Source organism: Lepisosteus platostomus, chromosome 10 (genome assembly GCF_059453375.1).
Source record: "Lepisosteus platostomus isolate fLepPlt1 chromosome 10, fLepPlt1.hap1, whole genome shotgun sequence".
Taxonomy (NCBI): domain Eukaryota; kingdom Metazoa; phylum Chordata; class Actinopteri; order Semionotiformes; family Lepisosteidae; genus Lepisosteus; species Lepisosteus platostomus.
This window is the reverse complement of record NC_142620.1, coordinates 22,672,912-22,695,677: the sequence shown is the minus strand read 5'-3', so window position 1 is coordinate 22,695,677 and position 22,766 is coordinate 22,672,912. Positions and strand designations below refer to the sequence as shown.

At 37.3% G+C, this 22,766-nt stretch overlaps 1 protein-coding gene across 1 annotated transcript; it reads left to right on the top strand.

Moving 5' to 3' along the window:
* The first annotated feature begins 8,020 nt into the window (after nucleotides 1-8,020).
* Nucleotides 8,021-15,429, top strand: LOC148653608 (DNA excision repair protein ERCC-6-like). The gene is made up of 3 exons (XM_088648830.1): nucleotides 8,021-8,079; nucleotides 9,479-9,562; nucleotides 11,722-15,429. Exon 3 carries the CDS (start codon nucleotides 11,732-11,734, stop codon nucleotides 15,422-15,424), a length of 3,693 nt encoding a protein of 1,230 aa, XP_088504956.1. The 5' UTR covers nucleotides 8,021-8,079; nucleotides 9,479-9,562; nucleotides 11,722-11,731; the 3' UTR covers nucleotides 15,425-15,429.
* Nucleotides 15,430-22,766: the final 7,337 nt, after the last annotated feature.

Below are 22,766 nucleotides of genomic sequence, written 5' to 3'. Positions count from 1 at the left end.
TAAACAGGGTCTAGTCTGAAGACAAAAGGAAATTTAAAAGCATTTCTGAGATTACATATCGATTAGTGTTAGGGGTATCACAGTGTTTATATTTATGTGTTAAGTCTAATAATTGTAGAATTGTTACAGTTAGGCTGTCGGGTACATTCTGCACACGTATTTGGTCTTTGTATTAGTAACACCAGTTTAGGACGAGTGAGTGCCTTTTGTCTTGTATGGTTTTGTGTAGTTAGTGAAGGTTAGCCAGGGCGTTGGAGGCTGAAGGCCGAGTGTTTCGGGTTTTGTTTTGGTAGTTCCAGTACGTCAGCTTCCCCTCACTTTCTTAGCGAGCTCAATTTTGTTTATTTTCTTTTGTTTGGGACCGCTCTAGTTCCCTTTCCTTGTGAGTGTTTGTGTCCTATTACGTACCAGTCACTTTTTCACCTTAAAATAAATCACTTTTGCACCAATCTTGGTCTCCCACTTGGATGGGAGACCTCCTGGGAAAAGCTAAGGTTGCTACTGGAAGAGGTGTTAGTGGGGCCAGTAGGGGGCGCTCACCCTGCAGTCTGTGTGGATCCTAATCCCCCACTATAGTGACAGGGATACTATACTGTAAAAAGGTGCTGTCCTTTGGATGAGATGTAAAACGAAGGTCCTGACTCTCTGTGGTCATTAAAAATCCTAGGGCGTTTCTCGAAAAAAAAGAATAGGGGTGTAAGGCATGTGTCCCAGCCAAATTTTCCTTACCAATCATGGCCTCCTAATAATCCCCATATATCAATTGGCTTCATCATTTTGTTCTTCTCCCCACTAATAGCTGATGTCTGGTGAGCGTTCCAGGTAGATGCTGCACATTGGTGGTGGTGGAGGAGAGTCCCTATTTCCTGTAAAGCGCTTTGAGTGGAGTGTCCAGAAAAGTGCTATATATAGTGAGTGTAAGCTATTATTATTATTATTAAAACTGCACAAAACTTGTCTTCTGTTGCTATCGTGCTTGGTTGTAATCTCTCCAGGAGAAACTAAGATAGTGAAAGTCAGTTAGGCTGCCTCTACAAAAGCTGCTGCAAATACAAATTATTGTTTTCCATCTTCCTACATCTTGGAGATTTTTCTCACGTTCATGACAGGAAGATCAAGAGGAAACTGGAGGACTCCTCTAAAACATCTATCAGACTGAAATTCAGGACTCTTGCACCCACTTTTTTGAATACCTGTTTGAGCAAATTGAGGAGCTGGACAAAGATGTGATTCTCTTCCAAAGAGCACTGATCTTAAAAAGAAAACAGCAAATCACCCTGACTTGAAATGAGCTATTTAAATTGGATTGTTTCAGAGATTTTGCTGGATACATCCACTGTCATCTTTGTTAAATTTGTTTTTATGTTTAGTGCTTGCTTTCTTTTGTCATTCTTACTACAGTACAGTATATATCAAACCCTTGAATGAAAAAACTAATTTTTTATTATAATTTATCTTAGTAAACATAAATTTGTTTCTTTAGATAATATTTACTTGTCAACTGGTCCTTGATGTATAGATATCCTTCAATTTCATTATCTGTAAAGTCATTGTATGATTTGTTTGAAGTATGTGACGATGTGCCTTAACTGCTGTACTGTATCTCTTTAACAGTAACAGAAAAATGTATGTTGTGGATTACTGGAAGATGTTAATATTCCATAATCTTAAGAAAATGAACTACTTTATATAATATGTTTTTGTTCTTTATATAGAACCAATGCTCTGGATATCTTTTTTTTAAGAAAACTAATCCTCGTTGTATTTTGTAATACAAACTAACCTTGTGTTTTTATGGATTGTGGGATTAAAGTATATATCCTATTAAATTTGTAAAACAACATTTTAATGTTCTTAATTTCTTAATATTATGATTTAGAATTTAAACTAATCACCAAATACTGATGATGTGTTTTGGGTACATTGACAGTCTGCCTTTATAGTGTTTGATTATTATGTAAATAACAAGCACAGTCTAGGTAGCAAGACTGAATCCTGTGCTTTTTAACTTCAATGTACAGTAGTTCCTACATGCCCTGTAAATTACCTGACTGCCCTTATGTAGAATAGGACATTTATTGACTAGTATGAGCTATGTGTATGGTCTAGCCAGTTCCTGTATTACAGCAGAAGATGTGAGTTGTCTCCCACTGTCAGACACTAAGGTAAGAGGAGAGATCCATACAAGAATGATGAGCAAGGCCAATGAGCAAACATCAGCTGCTAACTTTGTCTACAGGCAAGATGTAATGTGGTCAGATGTTCATGCATTGATGAAAACAGTGGTAAATCAAAGGATATACAGTATGGGCCTTTCCTTGTGTAGCTTGTTTTTTCATGGAATAAGCACAGATACAAAATATATTAAAAAATGCAATAGTTCAGTTCACTTAACAAAGTTTTTTTTAATACAAAGAAACATAACAATTAAACAATTCAAAACAAATATTTTATAGCTACAATAATGATACAAAACCAAATTTACTAATAAGTGCTTACCAATACACTCCTCTTCATTTTTAGTTATTTGATTTATTTTTTAAATAAAATTAGTCAGTAAACTGGTACACCCAATTTCATCTCATGCTTCGGCTTTGCACATTGCATGTCTACCCAAAACTCAAATACTAAGATTAACAGTTGGAACAAGGATGTTTTGGTTTCTCTGTTTTTTTAAATAAAGCAGTAAAGCTTGGAGTGTTAATCTTAGCATTTTTCTTTGGAGGAACAGGTGAATTTAGGTGAACAGGTAATGGAGTGTTATGGGGTTAACTAAAGCAATACCACAGCAGAAACAAGTCGCTGTAATGCCATAAATACGGGTTTTTAACTGATGTTCAGGGGGATGACAACAACAAAGCCTTTTCCCCCCAGCTGTTGTAAATATACCTGTCTGACATCATTCGTTTATATTTATAATATACTATATATAATATTCTCTTCTTCGTCGTCTTCTTATGATCATTAATATTATTTTATTATTGTTGTTGAGAAGAAAGAAAGATTTAAAATAAAAAAAAGGAAATGTTTACTATTAATTCCATTTGTTTGTTTTTGGCAAAACTCTGTGTTTAGTTTGATGTAGGAATGTTTAGTCATGGTTTCAGAGACCAAAACTAGATACTGATTGACTTGTTTGGCTGATATAACAAAATAACAAGATTTACTTCAAATCAGGCTCTAAGAAATGATTGGATGGTGCTGATATTATATAAATAGATCAATAAGACTTTATTGATCCCGAAAGGAAATTGAGAAAGCTGCAATCAGTTCTCGATGTTCTGGTGATATATTATAATAAATAATCTACCGAAGCAGATTATTTATTATAACCTGTCCATACACTGAGACATTCATCTTTAGTAACAAATCCTGCTGCTACTGTGGTTGTGAACTTTTGTGCATAACAATGGAAAGTACTATATCTGAATATCTGGTAACACAATCACAATAACCATACTGTATCTTTGAATGTGTGTTAATGACTTTAATATTGTCTGATGGCGCAGTGGTAGGGAAGCGCTGTCACTTCACAGCTCCACACTCTGTTCTTCCAAGTTCTCTCCACACTCCTTTGAGATTTCTCTAGGTGCTCCAGTATCCTGCCACAGTCCAAACACATTTTACCAGGGTGAACTGGTGCTCCTACAGACTGGTATCCTGTCACACTTTTGGCCTTAACGTGACACTTTAAAAAACAACTTTTTTTCAAATGGATTTAAGAATTTTAATATACCCAAAGGAGAAAGCAGTTTTAAAACAGCTTTAAAGTAGACTACCACTAGGTGCTCCAGTATCCTGCCACAGTCCAAACACATTTTACCAGGGTGAACTAATGCTCCTATAGACTGGTATCCTGTCTCACCTTTTGCCTTAACGCAACACTTTAAAAAACATTTTTTTTTCAAATGGATGAAAGAATGTTAATATACCCAAAGGAGAAAGCAGCTTTAAAACAGTGATGACAGACTACCACTCAATCTGAACTGTTAAAAAGCATGAGAAATGAAATTTATATTTGAACTAAATAATGCCATAGATCCCGCTGTATCTTTTTAATACAGGACTGTAGGGGAGCCGGAGCATATCCCTGCAATCAATGAGCGTGAAGCAGGATAACTCCAGGTGGGACACCAGTCCATTGCAGCGGACACACAGACACAAACACGCACACCAGGGAGAGTTTCTCCCACAAGCCAATACTTAACCTACCACTATGTCTTCAGACTGCGCAATGAAACTTGAGCATCCAAAGGAAACCCTTCATTTCCACAGAACTGAACCCTGGGCCCCAGAGCTGCAAGGCAGCAATGTAGTAGTGCTAGTATTAGTAATTGTAGTTATAGTAACCGATCCAGGGAAAATAATCGTTTGATCCATGAATAGGCCTGTAGGTTTCAGAATGTAATACAGAGTCCTTCCCTTAGAAACAGGTTACTACAGAGTGCTTTGCAGTTATTTGCACAGAGTCAAAACCTCAGTTTTTTATTTCTCATCCAAAAGACAGCGCCTTTTTACAGTACAGTGTCCCCATCACTATACTGGGGCATTAATACTCACATACGCCACAGGGTGAGCACCCACTACTGGCCCCACTAACACCTCCTCCAGCAGCAACCTTAGCTTTCCCAGGTAGTCTCTCATCCAGGTACTGACCAGGCTCACACCTGCTTAGCTTCAGTGGGCTGCCAGATTTGAGTTTCAAGGTGATATAACTGCTGGATAAAGCGTAGCTGTCAAGAGTGGGATTTGAACCCACATCTCCATTCAGAGACCAGAACACCCAAGTGAATTGGAAAGAAACGAGTCCTTGAGTCTGGAACCTTATACCACTCGGCCATACTGAAAAGGGAAGACTTGTCAGGATGAAGAAAAGTTGAATTGAAGAATACTTAATCTATCTAAAAACAAATTAAGTGGTACTTCACAAAATCTCCATCCACAGTTATTGAATATATAAGGATGTTGTACACAGAAGCAATCCATTTAAAATTAGTTTGCCAAATAACAACTATTTAGCTAAAGAGCTCAGTGGCACATTGGTTTGCATTGCTGCCTTGCAGCTCTGGGGCCCTGGGTGCAATTCCAGACCTTGAGTGCTATTTATGTAGAGTTTGTATGTTCCCCTGTGTTCACATGGCTTACCTCCCACAGTCCAAGAACACACTTGCAGGTTAATTGACTTCTGGGAAAATTGGCCCTGGTGTGAGTGTGGGTGTGTGTATGTCTGTATGTGACCTGTGATGGACTGGTGTCCTGCCTTGCACCCATTGCTTGTCAGGATAGGCTCCGGCTCCCCCCACAGCTCTGTATTTTGACAAATGGATACGTGGTGATTGGGACCATTTGATGTGGTTGCATGAAAGACCAAATGAGTTTTCAGACAGTCTCACCAGTGGTAATATTAGCACAGAAAGGAGAATCTCATGTTGAAAATGAGTGTTATTCATTCTAAGAAGCATAGTCTGTTTCGCTCAGAGACTGTGTTGTATGCTCACTTCCTGGTGCCCTTATTATAACCGAGGGACACATGGATTCCAGAATAAATAAAGATATTTCATCTAAAACCCTGGTTCTCTTTGCCAAGAAGCACAAAGCACTTCTCCAAATCTACTGTGAAATGGTTAAGAGAGAGTAAAATCAAAGTTCTTGATTACTTTTCATAACCTCCGCACGTCAGTCCAATAGAACATTTGTGGTATGATCCACAACACAACAAGCACAACTTGCGGAATCTGAGCAAGTCCCAAAATAGTCAAACATGCCTATTGAGAAGAATAGCTAAACTTATTAAAAGGTTGCAGGAAGTGTCTTCTCTAAGTTTTCAAAGCCAAAGTAGAATCAATAAAATACAGATTCCTGTGGTGTGAATAATTTTGAACATTTATCTATGTAGAAAACCCTGTAATTATTTTGGACAGATTTGTTTCTGCATCTCTTAATACTGATAGCCGTATCATTTTCATATTATATTTACGACAAAATATAGAATGTCTATTTGTAGTTTTTTGGTAAATCCAACTTTTAGTTGCATTGTATAAAGAATATGACACAGACAAGGCATCTCTGTGTTTAGTTTTAGGCCCATTCCTGCTGTAAGGTCAGCAAAGTGGTGAAGTTCTTATGCATTATAGTCTGAGAACAATCTGAAATTTTAAATTAATGTTTATATAATATAAAGCAGTTTCAAATTCCACTTGCTTGCTACTGCTTTAATATGAAACTGCAATAGCAGGGCATGGGAATTTTAGCAATGCAGTTGGATACTTTGCTAAATCACTGAAAACTGTTTCAATTTACTGAAACTTATTAAACAATTAAGGAATTATCACTTATTATTATTGAGAGTGTTTTACATAAAAAATCCAGACAAGCATCTCTCTACAAACAAACTTCAGAAAGAGATGCGACATGTTAAACCCGATATCTCCAAAGTCAGAATCATCTTCTGTAACCAGCAACAAAGATAATAAAAAGGTCATTTGTACATATGCAATCAATCTAAAGTTTTCAAAACTCAGACATGTGTTTTCTTAATAAGTAAGACAATATGGAACTCATTTTATTTCAACAGCCCTTTACTTTGTATACTATGTAAAAAGGACAAAACAACCAGAGACTAGTCTAGACATGGCTGCTGCAAGGAACACATCTGAGGACTGAGTATTTACTGCATTGCTTGTTAATCGATGAGAAAACCACACCCAAAAATGATATTCCCCTCATCTCTCTGTCTCCTTTCACTTTTCATTACTTATTTGTTGTATTCGTGCCTTAGGCTTGGCAGGGGAATTTTTTAGATGTTTCTGGTGGCAGGTTTATTGTTTTTTCTGGTACTTTCCGAAAGGGGAAAGTAAGACTTTTGCCACATACACTAGGCTGGGCGGGTGGAACAATGACACCGTGGACAGGACAGCATTGCTGCCTCGCAGCACTGGGGCTCTGGGTTCGATTGCTGGGGTGATACATGTATCTGTGTGTACTGTTTAAAACAAAATGTTTTATGTACTTCCCTGGTTGGTGCTGGTTTCCTCAAGGTACTCCAGTTTGCTCCCATAGTTCAAAGACATACTGGTAGGTTAATTGGCCTTTGAGAAAGATGGCCCAGGTGAGAGACTTTCAACAAACTAAGCACAATACAAAAACAGTTTTTACTACAAAAAAAGCTGGAAAAGGTTAATAGTGTGGAACAGTGGTTGTGTTTCTGGCTTGTGGGTTCAAATGTAAGATACTGCTGTTGTACTAATTGTTCTAATAAAATACCCAAAATATGAATGGGTGCAAATGTTGGGTAAAAGTGTTAGAATAAATGATACTTAAAAAGGGGCATTTATAACATAGTGTTTTTGAACCAACATGTGTAAACACTTCATATGGTAAATACCATGCAAGAATGATTAAGTTTCTTAAACCCCCAATAAAAGAAAAATGCATTTGAAATCTCAGGATGCCTTTATTCAACTTTATATTCACAGAGTTCATATCAAATTATTGAAATTCTATTAAAAATGACCAGGAATAAACATACGAATACTTGTGTGCTTTGCTCTAGACAAAGCAAAATATCAAAACAAGAACAAAAATCTAATTTTACATGAATAAACCAGAAACCTGGTTGATGGCACCACCACTAAAAAGATATTTGTGAGTGAATATATTATTTCAAATCTAGAATAAAACATTATTCTATATAATTAGTAGAAGGTTTTCAAACATACTTGGTTGCTGTTACTAAATCAAAAATTTGACTTCGGAATAATTATTGTAAAGATTCCTTTATTACTTGAATTATGCAGCTAAAAATTAGAAATGTGGATCAAATACTTTTTTATGTTTAACGGTGGGACATGCAAAGGAAAATCCCTAAATGATCCCCCAGACCTCTCTTAAATTCACCATTCTCTTGTAAACATCCTGGTATTTATTTTTAAGAAAGTATTGTCCAATCAGCATTTATGTAGATCTGAAGGGAGGTGCTAAAAGACATAAATGCTTTAGACAAATAGAAACACCTTCATGACATGATACAGTATAAGGTCTGTCAACAGTATTAGAAGCTGCAGGAGCTGCATCTTGAATGTAGGTATAAGACATTTCTGATTTGACGCTAATAATTTAGTCAGCATTGACAGAAAATATTTTTTAATTTTGTTAGGGCATTAAGATCACACTCATGTTTTAAAAGTATTTCTCCATTTTATAATGCAGTTTCATTTGTTTAAGAAAGTACAGAAAAAATCACAGTAAGTACAGTACATGATACCTGTCAATGAGTGTCAATATCAGCAGAGAACTGGGACAAAGAAAATGTGATAATCTTATCATAGAAAATGTACAGAGGCATTTTCCGTAGTTTTTATGTTCATTAGAAGTATTTGTAAACTCTGGTACAAGAGGCTCAGCATCAAATGGAAAGGCACAATTCGACTTTAACTTTAAAATCCACTTCCACTTTAAAATTTTACCTGATTTATTTTTAAAAAGCAGAGAAAAAAGTGGAATATATTTCCAGCATATGTAAAATGTAAAGAAACTTACTGTGGCTGATGTTCCAATTTCATTCCAAACAAATCCTTACCACACAACAGATTGTTATACTGTAGCACTCATTTGCAGGGTAAGATGATCATTTCCTTTTGCTTAATACTAAATTAATTATGACATTTAAATCATCAACACAATTTGTCACCTTCTTCACACTGTACGAGCAGTTTAGACCATAATGGTTTATTTTCACATGCACAAGAAACCTTATAAAAGAATCAAAGTGACCTAATAAATATACAGTACATACAGACTTTTAGAAACTAACATTGGAAAGTGCTACTAAAGTCTACTCTACTTTAGATGTTTTCTTGTTTACTGTGACTAAATTTTGTTTCAGATTAAATATAACTTTTTCTCATTTTAAGATGACTAATGTTTACTACTTGTTTTAAATATGTAGACAAATTGATTTTGTAGTGGAAATAAGAAAACTCATTGAGCACTCAAATTCTCAGTCTGGACTTGTCTGAGTGAAACAATCAACTATTTAATTGTATTTTTTTCACTGTGTTGTCATATGTTCAAGGAGTGTGCAATGCATAGTTCCTGGGAATTACAGAGACAATAATCTGCATATACTGTAACTGAAAGCTTTTTGTAATGCTATCAGTCATAAATACATGCATAAACAATTGAATAAATATTTAGTAGTCTCTCAATCGAATTCCAAGGAATTTCTTGTTTCAGGAGTCATTTTAACCTCTCTGAATCTACAATTAGAAGCAAATTCCTGTCCATAACTAAAAGTCACTGTGTTTCCTCAGTAATGGCATCATTTACATTTGCAGTGCTATTGACTTTCATTTAAATGATGCCCTCTGTAAAACCAAATTACCTTCAGAAAGAAGAGCTGAAAAAAGAGATTAGGGTACATTCAAAAAGAGTTTTGTTGCTGTTGTGAAAATATTTTTAGCTTTACCGTGTTTTGCAGGTCTCTGTTGCCACCATACGGATAAAAAGTAGCACTGTGTTAGAATTGCTGGTGTTGAATTCCTGCATTTCCAATTTCACTGAGGTAGGAGGCATCTTCATACTAGTTATGTCATTTAGTACATGTTGCAACTACAGAAGGCGGTAATAATGGCTACTCATAGTAACTGTAATGTGTTTGACACCAGATTAGGTACATTTCAATTTTACAAGCCTAAATGATGGGACAATCTGGATCCAAGTCTATTTTCCAGTGATTTAGAACGTTAACATTCCCTTGGTGTTGTAAATTTGTCTATAGCAACATATAAAATGCTGATCATTATGATAAATATTTTTAAGGATATCTCTGATTAACCAAATTTAATTGGAGAGAGCTACTGTTTGATTAAAAAATCTAGTGCAGGAACTCCCAGCTCCAGTCTTTGAGGCCTACAGTACAGTACAATTTATAAGTGTCTTTAAATCAGGTGGCTACCTTAAGAACTACTGACTTAACTGTTCTACAGTTAAGCCAATAATCAGTTCAATTTTGTTGCGAAAAATTGAGCTTAAAGGAAAACCTATACACACAGTGGTCACTCAAGTGACCCAGTTGGGGCTGTGGGAATATGGAACAAGCTACCTTATTCATGACAATGGTGGAGATCCTTGCATAGATTTGTTTCTAGCTACCCAAAGCATCAGATGTACTAAATAGGCTACCTTCATTGGTAACCTTTCTTATGTTCATACAGTATGTTCAGGACTGGAGCTAGTATAGGTATTACTGTGTGAAAACATTAATAGAAGAAAAGCAGATTGTAGAATACCGAACATTAATTTAAAATAAAAACAGCTCATAAATCATTACCACATTGACTTTGTTTCATAAAATTATTTGATATGTTGGTGGTATTGCCACTAACAACATTAATTAATTTGGATTCCAAACTTTACTTTTTCAATAAATTTAGATTGGGCCTTAGAGCCATTTTAAAAAATGTGTTGTGGGATTTAAAATGGAACAATGATAAAACTATTTCTATTTACTTGCATGATAAACAATTATAACAAAAACATCTTCTTGACTAAATATATATATATAATATTATATTGCGGTGGTGGCAGGGAGCAGTGTTGAGGTGATGAAATAGCTACCTGACTGGCCTGCGCAAACAGACATACTGAACCGAACACAATTACTAATCGCCGTTGTTGTTAATGCTATCGGTACCTTCAGGTGTCTCACTGCTAGCATCCTTGTCTAGTCGAGATCACCACCCATGTCCGTTTCTTCTTCGCTCCTGGTTTTTAGAGTCAACCTTTCCGAAGACCCTTTAAGTGCCACATTTGCGTCCTTCCTCCTCCGCTTCCTTTTTCTTTTCTCACAACCACTGCAGTATTTTCTAAATTTGTCCCTACCTCTGCTTGTGCTCGCCAGTTTTTCTAAACTTTTTCCCAAGCTAGTTTAGTTCTGACGTAATCACTTTTAGCTGGCAACTGATGGCCTATGATGTACAGTAGTTAGTGCGGGACACGCCTCCAGTTCTGAATAAAACATCTGCTCTCCCACTAACTTTAGATTTCATCTTGAGTTAAAATAAAAGTGTGTGTCGCTTTATTAAAATATTTAAACATGAATGTATTTATATAACTATGCGAATATGTGAAGTGGGATTGGGGATGGGCTTGCCGGCTCTGGGCCCCCCAGAGCGCAGGGCCCAGGGCGTTCACCCCTTTCGCCCTCCCGTTTGAGACGGCCCTGCCTATATACCCATAAAAATAAAAACACCCATAAAAATGCATCCGCGAAAGCACCTATAAAACAGGGCTACCCAGAGCCTACAGGTCACCTATCCATCCTTGACTTGAAAGTCAATTAGTAAGGATTTCAGTGGGTCACTTTTAACCCAAAGAGGGGTAATTAAGCATGAAGAGACTTATTTTTGCTTCCTGCTATCTGCTATCATATTTCTTTTCAGCTACAGAACTTCCATCTGTTTCGTCAGATCTTCCAGCACTGCAATCATACTTATTATATCAGACTCAGACTTATCAGGGCAGATTCAAAACTGATCCCTTAACCACCACAAAACTGTGCGCAATCTCAGAATCTGTAATTTCAGAAATTAACAAGCCATAAAGGCCCGAGACTGGAAATGATGAGCTGTGGTGAAGAAAATAAAATGTATTTTGGATTCTTAGTTCATAATGAGGCAGCTGGGACAAGACTTCATGGAAATTGTTAATTTTCCTCTATAGGTCAAATAACATGGAGCGGAAAAAGAGCAGGGAACTGCTGGAAGAGGCAGCCCAGGAGCAGTCAGTGGATGTCCTCAATAGCGGATTTTTACTACCTAAATCATTATTTGACAAAATGTATGAGCATCAGAAAAAAGGACTGGCTTTCCTTTATGAAGCATACAAAAAAAATAAAAAGGGTGTGATTTTAGCTGATGACCCCGGTTTGGGAAAAACTGTACAGATTCTTATGTATTTGGCCGGAATGAAAAACATGAAGCAAATTAGATCTGTCCTGCTTGTGATGCCCGTCGGACTGCTGGAGAACTGGATTGAAGAGTTAACAAAATGGACACTGGATATAAATTTCTTTACCTTTCATACCACAAACAAAGATCGAGTAAGGAATTTGAACGAAGTGAAGCAAACAGGAGGTGTGCTCCTAATCACATACAAAATGTTACTTACTAACTTGCTGACATTCTCCACCAATAACGAAGAAGCATTTGTTTGGGACTGTGTGGTTTTTGATGAAGCTCATGAGATCAAAAACCGATCTAGCAAGAGCTTTAAAGCAGCAGATGTGATCCCAGCAAAGACCCGGTTTCTGCTCTCTAGTGCACCAGTACAGAACAACCTCCAAGAGCTGTGGTCTTTGTTCCACCTCGCCTGCCAGGGAAGTCTCCTTGGTACGTACCCAAGCTTTAAAAAGGTGTACGAGAATCCAATAATGAGAGGAAGGGAGAAGCATGCCAGTCCCTCAGAGAAAGCACTGAGCCTGAAGACATCAGAGAGCTTGACAGAAGTGATAAAGCCCTACTACCTTAGGAGAACAAAAGAAGACATTCAGAGAGAAAGCAAAGAGCAAGAGCCATACAAAGAAAATCAGGTTGCTACTGATACTGTCAAGATGTCCCAGATTTCCAAGAAGAATGATCTTGTGGTGTGGGTTTATCTCAGCCCCTTACAAGAGAGACTGTACCAAAAGTTCATTTCTACTAGATGTCTTGCTGACTTAAAGTTAACTGACAGCGATAGTCTGATGAAAATCTGTAATCATCCTAGATTGCTTACTGTCAGAGAATACAGTGAGTTGCTTGACTGGGATGAGTTGGGTTTAGATCTTTCACATGACGAATTTATTGAGGACTTTGATGAGAATAACATGTTCCAGCTTCCAAGTGAAAATCTTATTCAAGAATCAGGAAAGATAGCATTCCTTGTGCCTTTACTTGAAAGGCTCAGAGAGGAGGGTAGTCGAGTTCTTGTCTTCTCTCAGTCTGTAAAAATGCTGGATATTATTGAGCGCATTTTGGAAGAAAGAGAATTTAAGTTGCTGCGAGTAGATGGGACAGTATTTTCTGCTGCCCAGCGTCACCACCGTGTCACGTTGTTTCAGACACAGAGCCAGTATACAGTCTTCTTACTGACAACTAAAGTAGGAGGAGTAGGGTTCAATCTAACAGCTGCCAATCGGGTGGTCATTGTTGATCCATCCTGGAATCCTGCCACAGACAGTCAGTTTTTAGACAGTATGTACAGAATTGGACAGCAGAAAGATGTGATAGTTTACAAACTGATTACCTGTGGGACGATCGAGGAAAAAAAATACCGCAGTCAGATTTTCAAAAACTCGCTGTTCAGACAGGCAATGGGTGAGAATGGGAATTTTATCAAGTATTTCAACAAACAAGACATGAAACAGTGTTTTACATTAGGGGACACAAAATCTTCTTCCACACAACGTCTCTTCCAGACCCTGCACTGTGATCATCAAGAGACAGACAAAACCTTGGATGATCATTTAGCGTACCTGCACACCGTGAAAATGGTTGGGATTTCGGATCACAACTTCTTTTTCTCAGCCTCCAGGGAAAATTATTTTAACAAAGAATCAGGACAGAATACAGATCAACTTCTAGTGCAACAACCCCAGGAACAAAAGGAAGCAGAACTGCACCGCTTTTGTCACAAAACAGGGTTGAGTACAAAGAAGAAAAAAACAACAGAGAGAAAAAGATCTTCTTACTCCAGTGACAGTGACTCAGATCCCATAGAGCACACAGAATTGAGAGATTCTCAACAGGGTACCAAACTTGAGAAAAAATGCAAAGTTTCAGCTCACGTCCACAGTGCTACCATGAGTCAAAAAGATCTCTCCATGAATGAAGACAATTTTCATACTGGGCACAAACTGACCACAAAATCCATTAACAAAGAGAGAAACAATGTCTTTGCAACTGTTGACTTAACTGGAGATGAGCCATCTGCCGTTGATACGTGTGATGAAAGTGTAGAAACAGGTAGTGAAATTGCAACTAATCTGGAATTTCAGAAAGCCACCCATTTGTCTTTCAATGTGCCAGGTTCTGATTTAATTATGACATCCACTCCAGCCCAACAATCAAAAAGGCTTGGTGCTGAGGACTGTGAGAAAACAAATCTAACAAAAGTGTTAGAAACTGACTCCATTAAACCTATTGTCCAAAATGGAAATACTACAGGAACAAATGATGTGTCTATGCTGTCTGAGCAGTCAGTTCATCACACACCAGTACAATTGCCTATACTGTGTAATTATTCTAGGACTTCAAGTTCAATGTCATCTCTAATAGACAGTAACAATAAATCACCTACTAATGAAACTGAAGCTGTTTCTTTACAGGACAAGCCATGCAGTGAAGGCAGAGCTGCATTGACCATTTCTCCATGTGCTAAAAGCCCTGTATTCTTTGAAAATATAGCTGGACAGAAAGAGATGACAAACCAGTATGCAAGGAAATTGCACTTTTATGAAGAATGTACAGGAGAACTAAATCCCACTGAACACAGTCTACCTTCTGACAAGGTAAAGAGAACTGAAAGCCACTTACAACCTACTGTTAACTTTGAAGAACCTGAATTGTCAGGAGAGACGAGGGCCTCTCTTTTATTGGATGACCAACTGAATGATCCATTCCCTGTCTGTATGAATGAAAACGATCCATTTTTTGATTCATACTTGGAAAATGATGACCTGGACCACAACTTAAGCACAATATTAGCTTTATTAGAAAGCCATATGGTTTCTGAGAATGCCAATGTGACTAGTGGTGGAGGAACATCTCCTATACAGTCTACAGATAAAGAGGTACAGGAACAGGCCACAGATTATGGAGAAGACAGCTTTTTTCAGATCCTTCAATACCTTAATGAACCAACAGAGGCTGGTGTGTCAAACAAAGGTTATGTGCCACCACTGTTTCCTGATGGTGTGGACTGGATGCCTGTGCCCTTTGAAAGTGCCTCAGTCAGTCACAGCAATGGAAAAGACCTGGAAGCCAATGAACAAAAAGCAGGAAACACAGATGAGAAAAAAGAGAAAAATCCTGAAGCAGGATCTCCTCAGCTGAGAACTGTAGAAGGAACCCTAATGGCAAAGGGAGCCAGTAATGAGAATGATCAGATAAGATGTGAAGGGGGCTGCATGGTCCGTGATCTCCCCAGCAAATTGTTAACTAGTAAAGACGATTCCAAAAGTGATTGCAGCCACTCAAATACATGGAGTATGCAGGGCTCTTTCGATCAGGAACCTGAAAAGGTCATAGAAAAAACCCTTATAGATGTGCGTAAAGCTCTACTTAAACAAGCAGTCAAACTGGAGAGGAAAGGCAGACAGCAAGAAGCAGATATACTTTTAAAGCAAGTTTTAAAATTAAACGTAAAAGGAATAAACAGGGTCTAGTCTGATCTGAAGAAAAAAGGAAACTTAAAAGCATTTCTGAGAGTACATATCGATTAGTGTTAGGGGTATCACAGTGTTTATATTTATGTGTTAAGTCTAATAATTGTAGAATTGTTACAGTTAGGCTGTCGGGTACATTCTGCACACGTATTTGGTTTTTGTATTAGTAACACCAGTTTAGGACGAGTGAGTGCCTTTTGTCTTGTATGGTTTTGTGTAGTTAGTGAAGGTAAGCCAGGGCGTTGGACGCCGAAGACCGAGTGTTTGTTTTGGTAGTTACAGTAGGTCAGCTTCCCCTCACTTTCTTAGCGAGCTCAATTTTGTTTATTTTCTTTTGTTTGGGACCACTCTAGTTCCCTTTCCTTGTGAGTGTTTGTGTCCTATTACGTACCAGTCACTTATTCACTTTAAAATAAACCCTTTTGCACCAAACTTGGTCCAGGTAATCAAGACATGTATTATGCCAGCAGCCATATCACACTGCAACTCACAACTGGCAACCCACTGAAGCTAAGCAGGTGTGATCCTGGTCAGTACTTGGATGGGAGATCTCCTGGGAAAAGCTAAGGTTGCTACTGGAAGAGGTGTTAGTGGGGCCAGTAGGGGACGCTCACCCTGCAGTCTGTGTGAATCCTAATGCCCCACTAAAGTGACAGGAATACTATACTGTAAAAAGACGCTGTCCTTCAGATGTGACATAAAACTAATGTCCCGTCTCTCTGGTCATTAAAAATCCTAGGGCGTTTCTCGAAAAAAAGACTAGGGGTGTAAGGTGGGCATCCTAGCCAAATTTCCCTTACCAATCATGACCTCTTGATAATCCCCAAATAACAATTGGCTTCATCACTCCTTTCTCCTCCCCACTAATAGCTGATGTCTGGTGAGCGTTCCAGGTAGATGCTGCACATTGGTGGTGGTGGAGGGGAGTCCCTATTACCTGTAAAGCGCTTTGAGTGGAGTGTCCAGAAAAGTGCTATATACAGTAAGTGTAATAATAATAATTATTATTATTATTATTATTATTAAAACTGCACAAAACTTGTCTTCTGTTGCTATCGTACTTGGTTGTAATCTCTCCAGGAGAAATATTGTATTGAAAGTCAGTTAGGCTGCCTCTACAAAAGCTGCTGCAAATACAAATTATCCTGGAGATTATTTTCCCACGTTCATGACAGGAAGATCAAGAGGAAATTGGAGGACTCCTCTAAAACGTCTATCAGACTGAAAGTCAGGACTCTTGCACCCACTTTTTTGAATACCTGTTTGAGCAAATTGGGGAGCTGGACAAAGAGGTGATTCTCTTCCAAAGAGCACTGATCTTAAAAAGAAAATAGCAAATCACCCTGACTTGAAATGAGCTATTTAAATTAGATTGTTTCAGAGATTTTGCTGGATACATCCACTGTCATCTTTGTTAAATTTGTTTTTATGTTTAATGCTTGCTTTCTTTTGTCATTCTTACTACAGTACAGTATATATCAGACCCTTGAATGAAAAAAATGATTTTGTATTATAATTTATCTTAGTAAACATACATTTGTCTCTTTAGATAATATTTACTTGTCAACTGGTCCTTGATGTATAGATATCCTTCAATTTCATTATCTGTAAAGTCATTGTATGATTTGTTTGAAGTATGTGACGATGTGCCTTAACTGCTGTATCTCTTTAACAGTAACAGAAAAATGTGTGTTGTGGATTACTGGAAGATGTTAATATTCCATAATCTTAAGAAAATAAACTGCTTTATATAATATGTTTTTGTTCTTTATGTAGAAACAATGCTCTGGATATCTTTTTTTCAGAAAACTAATCCTCGTTGTATTTTGTAATAAACACTAACCTTGTGTTTTTATGGATTGTGGGATTAAAGGATATATCCTATTAAATTTGTAAAACAACAATTTAATTTTCTTATTATACATATACTACAACAAGAGTTTCAATAATTAAGTGATATTCCTGAATAAATAGGTATTTTGTAAAAGCTGTGGTTTCAGGTTCATATTGTAACATGTACAAGTATTGTAACACGTACACATTTTATACATCTATTGAAATGTGTAATGGGAAATAAAATAGTTTTTTTTGCACAAGAGACTTAAATGTTTATAAACGCATTTGATTGAGGACATTTTGGAATAACTGCTTCTTTGGCTGTTTAGAATAAAACCACTGTGCAATAATGTTACCTATTTTTTATTATTTCTTATGATTTAGAATTTAAACTAATCATCAAATACTGATGTGTTTTGGGCACATTGGCAGTCTGCCTTTATAGTGTTTGATTATTATGCAAAGAACAAGCACAGTCTAGGTAGCAAGGCTGAATCCTGTACTTTTTAACTTCAATGTAGTTCCTACAAGGCCTGTGAATGTCCCGGCTGCCCTTATGGAGAATAGGACATTTGTTGACTAGTATGAGCTATCTGTATGGTCTAGCCAGCTCGAGGAGAGATCCATACAAGAATGATGAGCAAGGCCAATGAGCAAACATCAGCTGCTAACTTTGTCTACAGGCAAGATGTAATGTGGTCAGATGTTCATGCATTGATGAAAACAGTGGTAAAACAAAGGATATACAGTATGGGCCTTTCCTTGTGTAGCTTGTTTTTTCATGGAATAAGCACAGATACAAAATATATAAAAAAATGCAAAAGTTCAGTTCACTTCACAAAGTTTTTTTTTAATACAAAGAAACATAACAATTAAACAATTTCAAAACAAATATTTTATAGCTACAATAATGATACAAAACCAAATTTACTAATAACTGCTTACCAATACACTCCTCTACATTTTTAGTTATTTGATTTATTTTTTACATAAAATTAGTCAGTAAACTGGTACACCCAAGTTCATCTCATACTTCGGCTTTGCACATTGCATGTCTACCCAAAACTCAAATACTAAGATTTACTGTTGGAACAAGGATTTTTTGGTTTCTCTGTTTTTTTTTTAAATAAAGCAGTAAAGCTTGGAGTCTTAATCTTAGCATTTTTCTTTCGGGGAACAGGTGAATTTAGGTGAACAGGTAATGGAGTGTTATGGGGTCGCTGTAATGCCATAAATACAGGTTTTTAACTGATGTTCAGGGGGATGACAACAACAAAGCCTTTTTCCCCAGCTGTTAAAAAACTTGTCTGACATTCATTTATATTTATAATATATTATATATATATATAATATGCTCTTCTTCTTTGTCTTCTTCTTATGATCATTAATATTATTTTTTTATTGTTGTTGAGAAGAAAGAAAGGTTTAATTTTTTTTTTTAAGTAAAAGGAAATGTTTACTATTAATTCAATTTGTTTGTTTTTGGCAAATCTTTGTGTTTAGTTTGATGTACATTAGGAATGTTTAGTCATGGTTTCAGAGACCAAAACTAAATACTGATTGATATGCTTGGCTGATTTAACAAAAGCCCAAGAATAACTGCTAATCAGGCTCTAAGAAATGACTGGATGGTGCCAATATTATATAGAAAACTGCAATCAGTTCTCGATATTCTGGTTGCTCTACCGAAGCAGATTATTTATTATAACCTGTTCATACACTGAGACATTCATCTTTAGTAACAAATCCTGCTGCTACTGTGGTTGTGAATTCTTGTGCATAACAATGGAAAGTACTATATCTGAATATCTGGTAACAAAATCACAATAACCATATCTTTGAATGTGTGTTAATGACTTTAATATTGTCTGATGGCGCAGTGGTATGGTAGCGCTGTCACTTCACAGCTCCACACTCTGTTCTTCCAAGTTCTCTCCACACTCCTTTGTGATTTCTCTAGGTGCTCCAGCATCCTGCAACAGTCCAAACACATTTTGCCAGGGTGAACTGGTGCTCCTACAGACTGGTATCCTGTCTCACTTTTTGCCTTAACGCGACACTTTAAAAAACAACTTTTTTTTTTAATGGATGAAAGAATTTTAATATACCCAAAGGAGAAAGCAGCTTTAAAACAGAGATAGCAGACTACCACTCAATCTGAACTGTTAAAAAGCATGAGGAGGTGTATTCACTTTAGATTTTTTATCATTATGAACTAAATAATGCCATAGATCCCACTGTATCTTTTTAATACAGGACTGTAGGGGAGCCGGAGCATATCCCTGCAATCAATGAGTGTGAAGCAGGATAACTCCAGGTGGGACAGAAGTACATTGCAGCGGACACACAGACACAAACACGCACACCAGGGACAGTTTCTCCCACAAGCCAATACTTAACCTACCACTATGTCTTCAGACTGCGCAATGAAACTGGAGCATCCAAAGGAAACCCTTCATTTCCACAGAACTTCATTTCCCTGGGCCCCAGAGCTGCAAGACAGCAATGTAGTAGTGCTAGTATTAGTAATTGTAGTTATAGTAACCGATCCAGGGAAAATAATCGTTTGATCCATGAATAGGCCTGTAGGTTACAGAATGTAATACACAGTCCTTCCCTTCGGAACAGGTTACTACAGAGTGCTTTGCAGTTATTTGCGCAGAGAGTCAGAACCTCAGTTTTTTATTTCTCATCCAAAAGACAGCGCCTTTTTACAGTACAGTGTCCCCATCACTATACTAGGGCATTAATACTCACATACGCCACAGGGTGAGCACCCACTACTGGCCCCACTAACACCTCCTCCAGCAGCAACCTTAGCTTTCCCAGGTAGTCTCTCATCCAGGTACTGATCAGGCTCACACCTGCTTAGCTTCAGTGGGCTGCCAGATGTGAGTTTCAAGGTGATATAACTGCTGGATAAAGTGTAGCTGTCAAGAGTGGGATTTGAACCCACATCTCCATTCAGAGACCAGAACACCCAAGTGAATTGGAAAGACACGAGTCCTTGAGTCTGGCACCTTATACCACTCGGCCATATTGAAAAGGGAAGACTTGTCAGGATGAAGAAAAGTTGAATTGAAGAATACTTAATCTATCTAAAAACAAATGAAGTGGTACTTCACAAAATCTCCATCAACAAACTTGCACACACACCATAATCACTGATTTGGGCATTTTGGGGAAATCTAATTTATTACAAAGAGATACTGTACTACAGTCCTACCCCTGAAGGACAGATTACCAGACTGTGGAAGATCTCTGTGCATGTACTAAGAAGACTCTGATTTTGGTGAAAGTTGAAATAGCTTATTTAGTGCTGTATTTGCATACACAGTTATTAATTATTTCTTCAATTGCAAAGGATTTTAAAAAGAGGTAAACAAATGTGATATTGATCAAGGCCCTTATTATAATAACTATAATGAGCTTTATTTTATATAGCACCTTTGAAGGTGGTTTCTCAAAGCGCAGAATGACAACAACAATACATAAAAAGAAAACACAAGATAAAACACATTTACAGTATACAGAGTACTTGGTGGTACTAAGAAAAGCAGAGAGGCTCTTAATTAGAAGCTCAGGTGGTGCTGCTGATGAATATTCTCACGCTACAATCAGGGAGAGAGAAATCATTTTGAGGACTGCCTTGATGGTGTTAGGAGCCCTCTAGTGTAAGATTCCTTCCACTGTGTCACAGTAGATAGTTATTGAATATATAAGGATGTTGTACACAGAAGCAATCCATTTAAAATTGTGGTCAGAAAAAGTGAAAAAATATCAAGTGTAAAATGAGTTTGCCAAATAACAACTATTTAGCTAAAGAGCTCAGTGGCACATTGGTTTGCATTGCTGCCTTGCAGCTCTGGGGCCCTGGGTGCAATTCCAGACCTTGAGTGCTATTTATGTAGAGTGTGTATGTTCCCCTGTGTTCACATGGCTTAGCTCCCACAGTCCAAGAACACACTTGCAGGTTAATTGACTTCTGGGAAAATTGGCCCTGGTGTGAGTGTGGGTGTGTGTATGTCTGTATGTGACCTGTGATGGACTGGTGTCCTGCCTTGCACCCATTGCTTGTCAGGATAGGCTCCGGCTCCCCCCACAGCTCTGTGTTTTGACAAATGGATAAGTGGTGATTGGGACCATTTGATGTGGTTGCATGAAAGACCAAATGAGTTTTCAGACAGTCTCACCAGTGGTAATATTAGCACAGAAAGGAGAATCTCATGTTGAAAATGAGTGTTATTCATTCTAAGAAGCATAGTCTGTTTTGCTCAGAGACTGTGTTGTATGCTCACTTCCTGGTGCCCTTATTATAACCGAGGGACACATGGATTCCAGAATAAATAAAGATATTTCATCTAAAACCCTAGTTCTCTTTGCCAAGAAGCACAAAGCACTTCTCCAAATCTACTGTGAAATGGTTGAGAGTAAAATCAAAGTTCTTGATTACTTTTCATAACCTCCACACGTCAGTCCAATAGAACATTTGTGGTGTGATCTACAACACAACAAGCACAACTTGCTGAATCTGAGCAAGTCCCAAAATAGTCAAACATGCCTATTGAGAAGAATAGCTAAACTTATTAAAAGGTTGCAGGAAGTGTCTTCTCTAAGTTTCCAAAGCCAAAGTAGAATCAACAAAATACAGATTCCTGTGGTGTGAATAATTTTGAACATTTATCTATAAAACCTATAAATGGCATCTATAAAACCCTGTCATTATTTTGGACAGATTTGTTTCTGCATCTCTTAATACTGATAGCCGTATCATTTTCCTATGATATTTTTGCAAACAATATAGAACGTCCATTTGTTGTTTTTTCTACATCCACCTTTTAGTTGCTTGTATAAAGAATATGACACAGACAAGGCATCTGTGTTTTGCCTTAGGCCCATTCCTGCTGTAAGGTCAGCAAAGTGCTGAAGTCTCTATGCATTATAATCTGAGAACAATCTTAAATTTTAAATTAATGTTTATATAATTTAAAGCAGTTTCTAACTCCACTTGCATGCTACTGCTTTAATATGAAACTGCAGTAGCAAGGCACGTGAATTTTAGCAATGCAGTAGGATACTTTTCTAAATCACTGAAAACTGTTTCAATTTACTGAAACTTATTAAACAATTAAGGAATTATCAATTATTATTACAGAGAATGTTTTACATTAAAAAATCCAGACAAGCATCTCTCTACAAACAAACTTCAGAAAGACTTGCAACATGTTAAACCTGATATCTCCAAAGTCAGAATCATCTTCAGCAACCAGCAACAAAGATAATAAAAAGGCCATTTGTACATGTGCAATTAAACTCAAGTTTTCAAAACTCAGACATGCATTTTCTTAATAAGTAATATGGAACTCATTTTATTCCAACAGCCCTTTATATTGTATACTATGTAAAAAGGACAAAACAACCAGAGACTAGTCTAGACATGGCTGCTGCAAGGAACACATCTAAGGGCTGAGAATTTACTGCATTGCTTGTTAATCGATGAGAATAC

Bases quoted from the DNA above. Each gene is read 5' to 3' on its own strand.
- LOC148653608 (XM_088648830.1), top strand. From the start codon at position 11,732: ATGGAGCGGAAAAAGAGCAGGGAACTGCTGGAAGAGGCAGCCCAGGAG.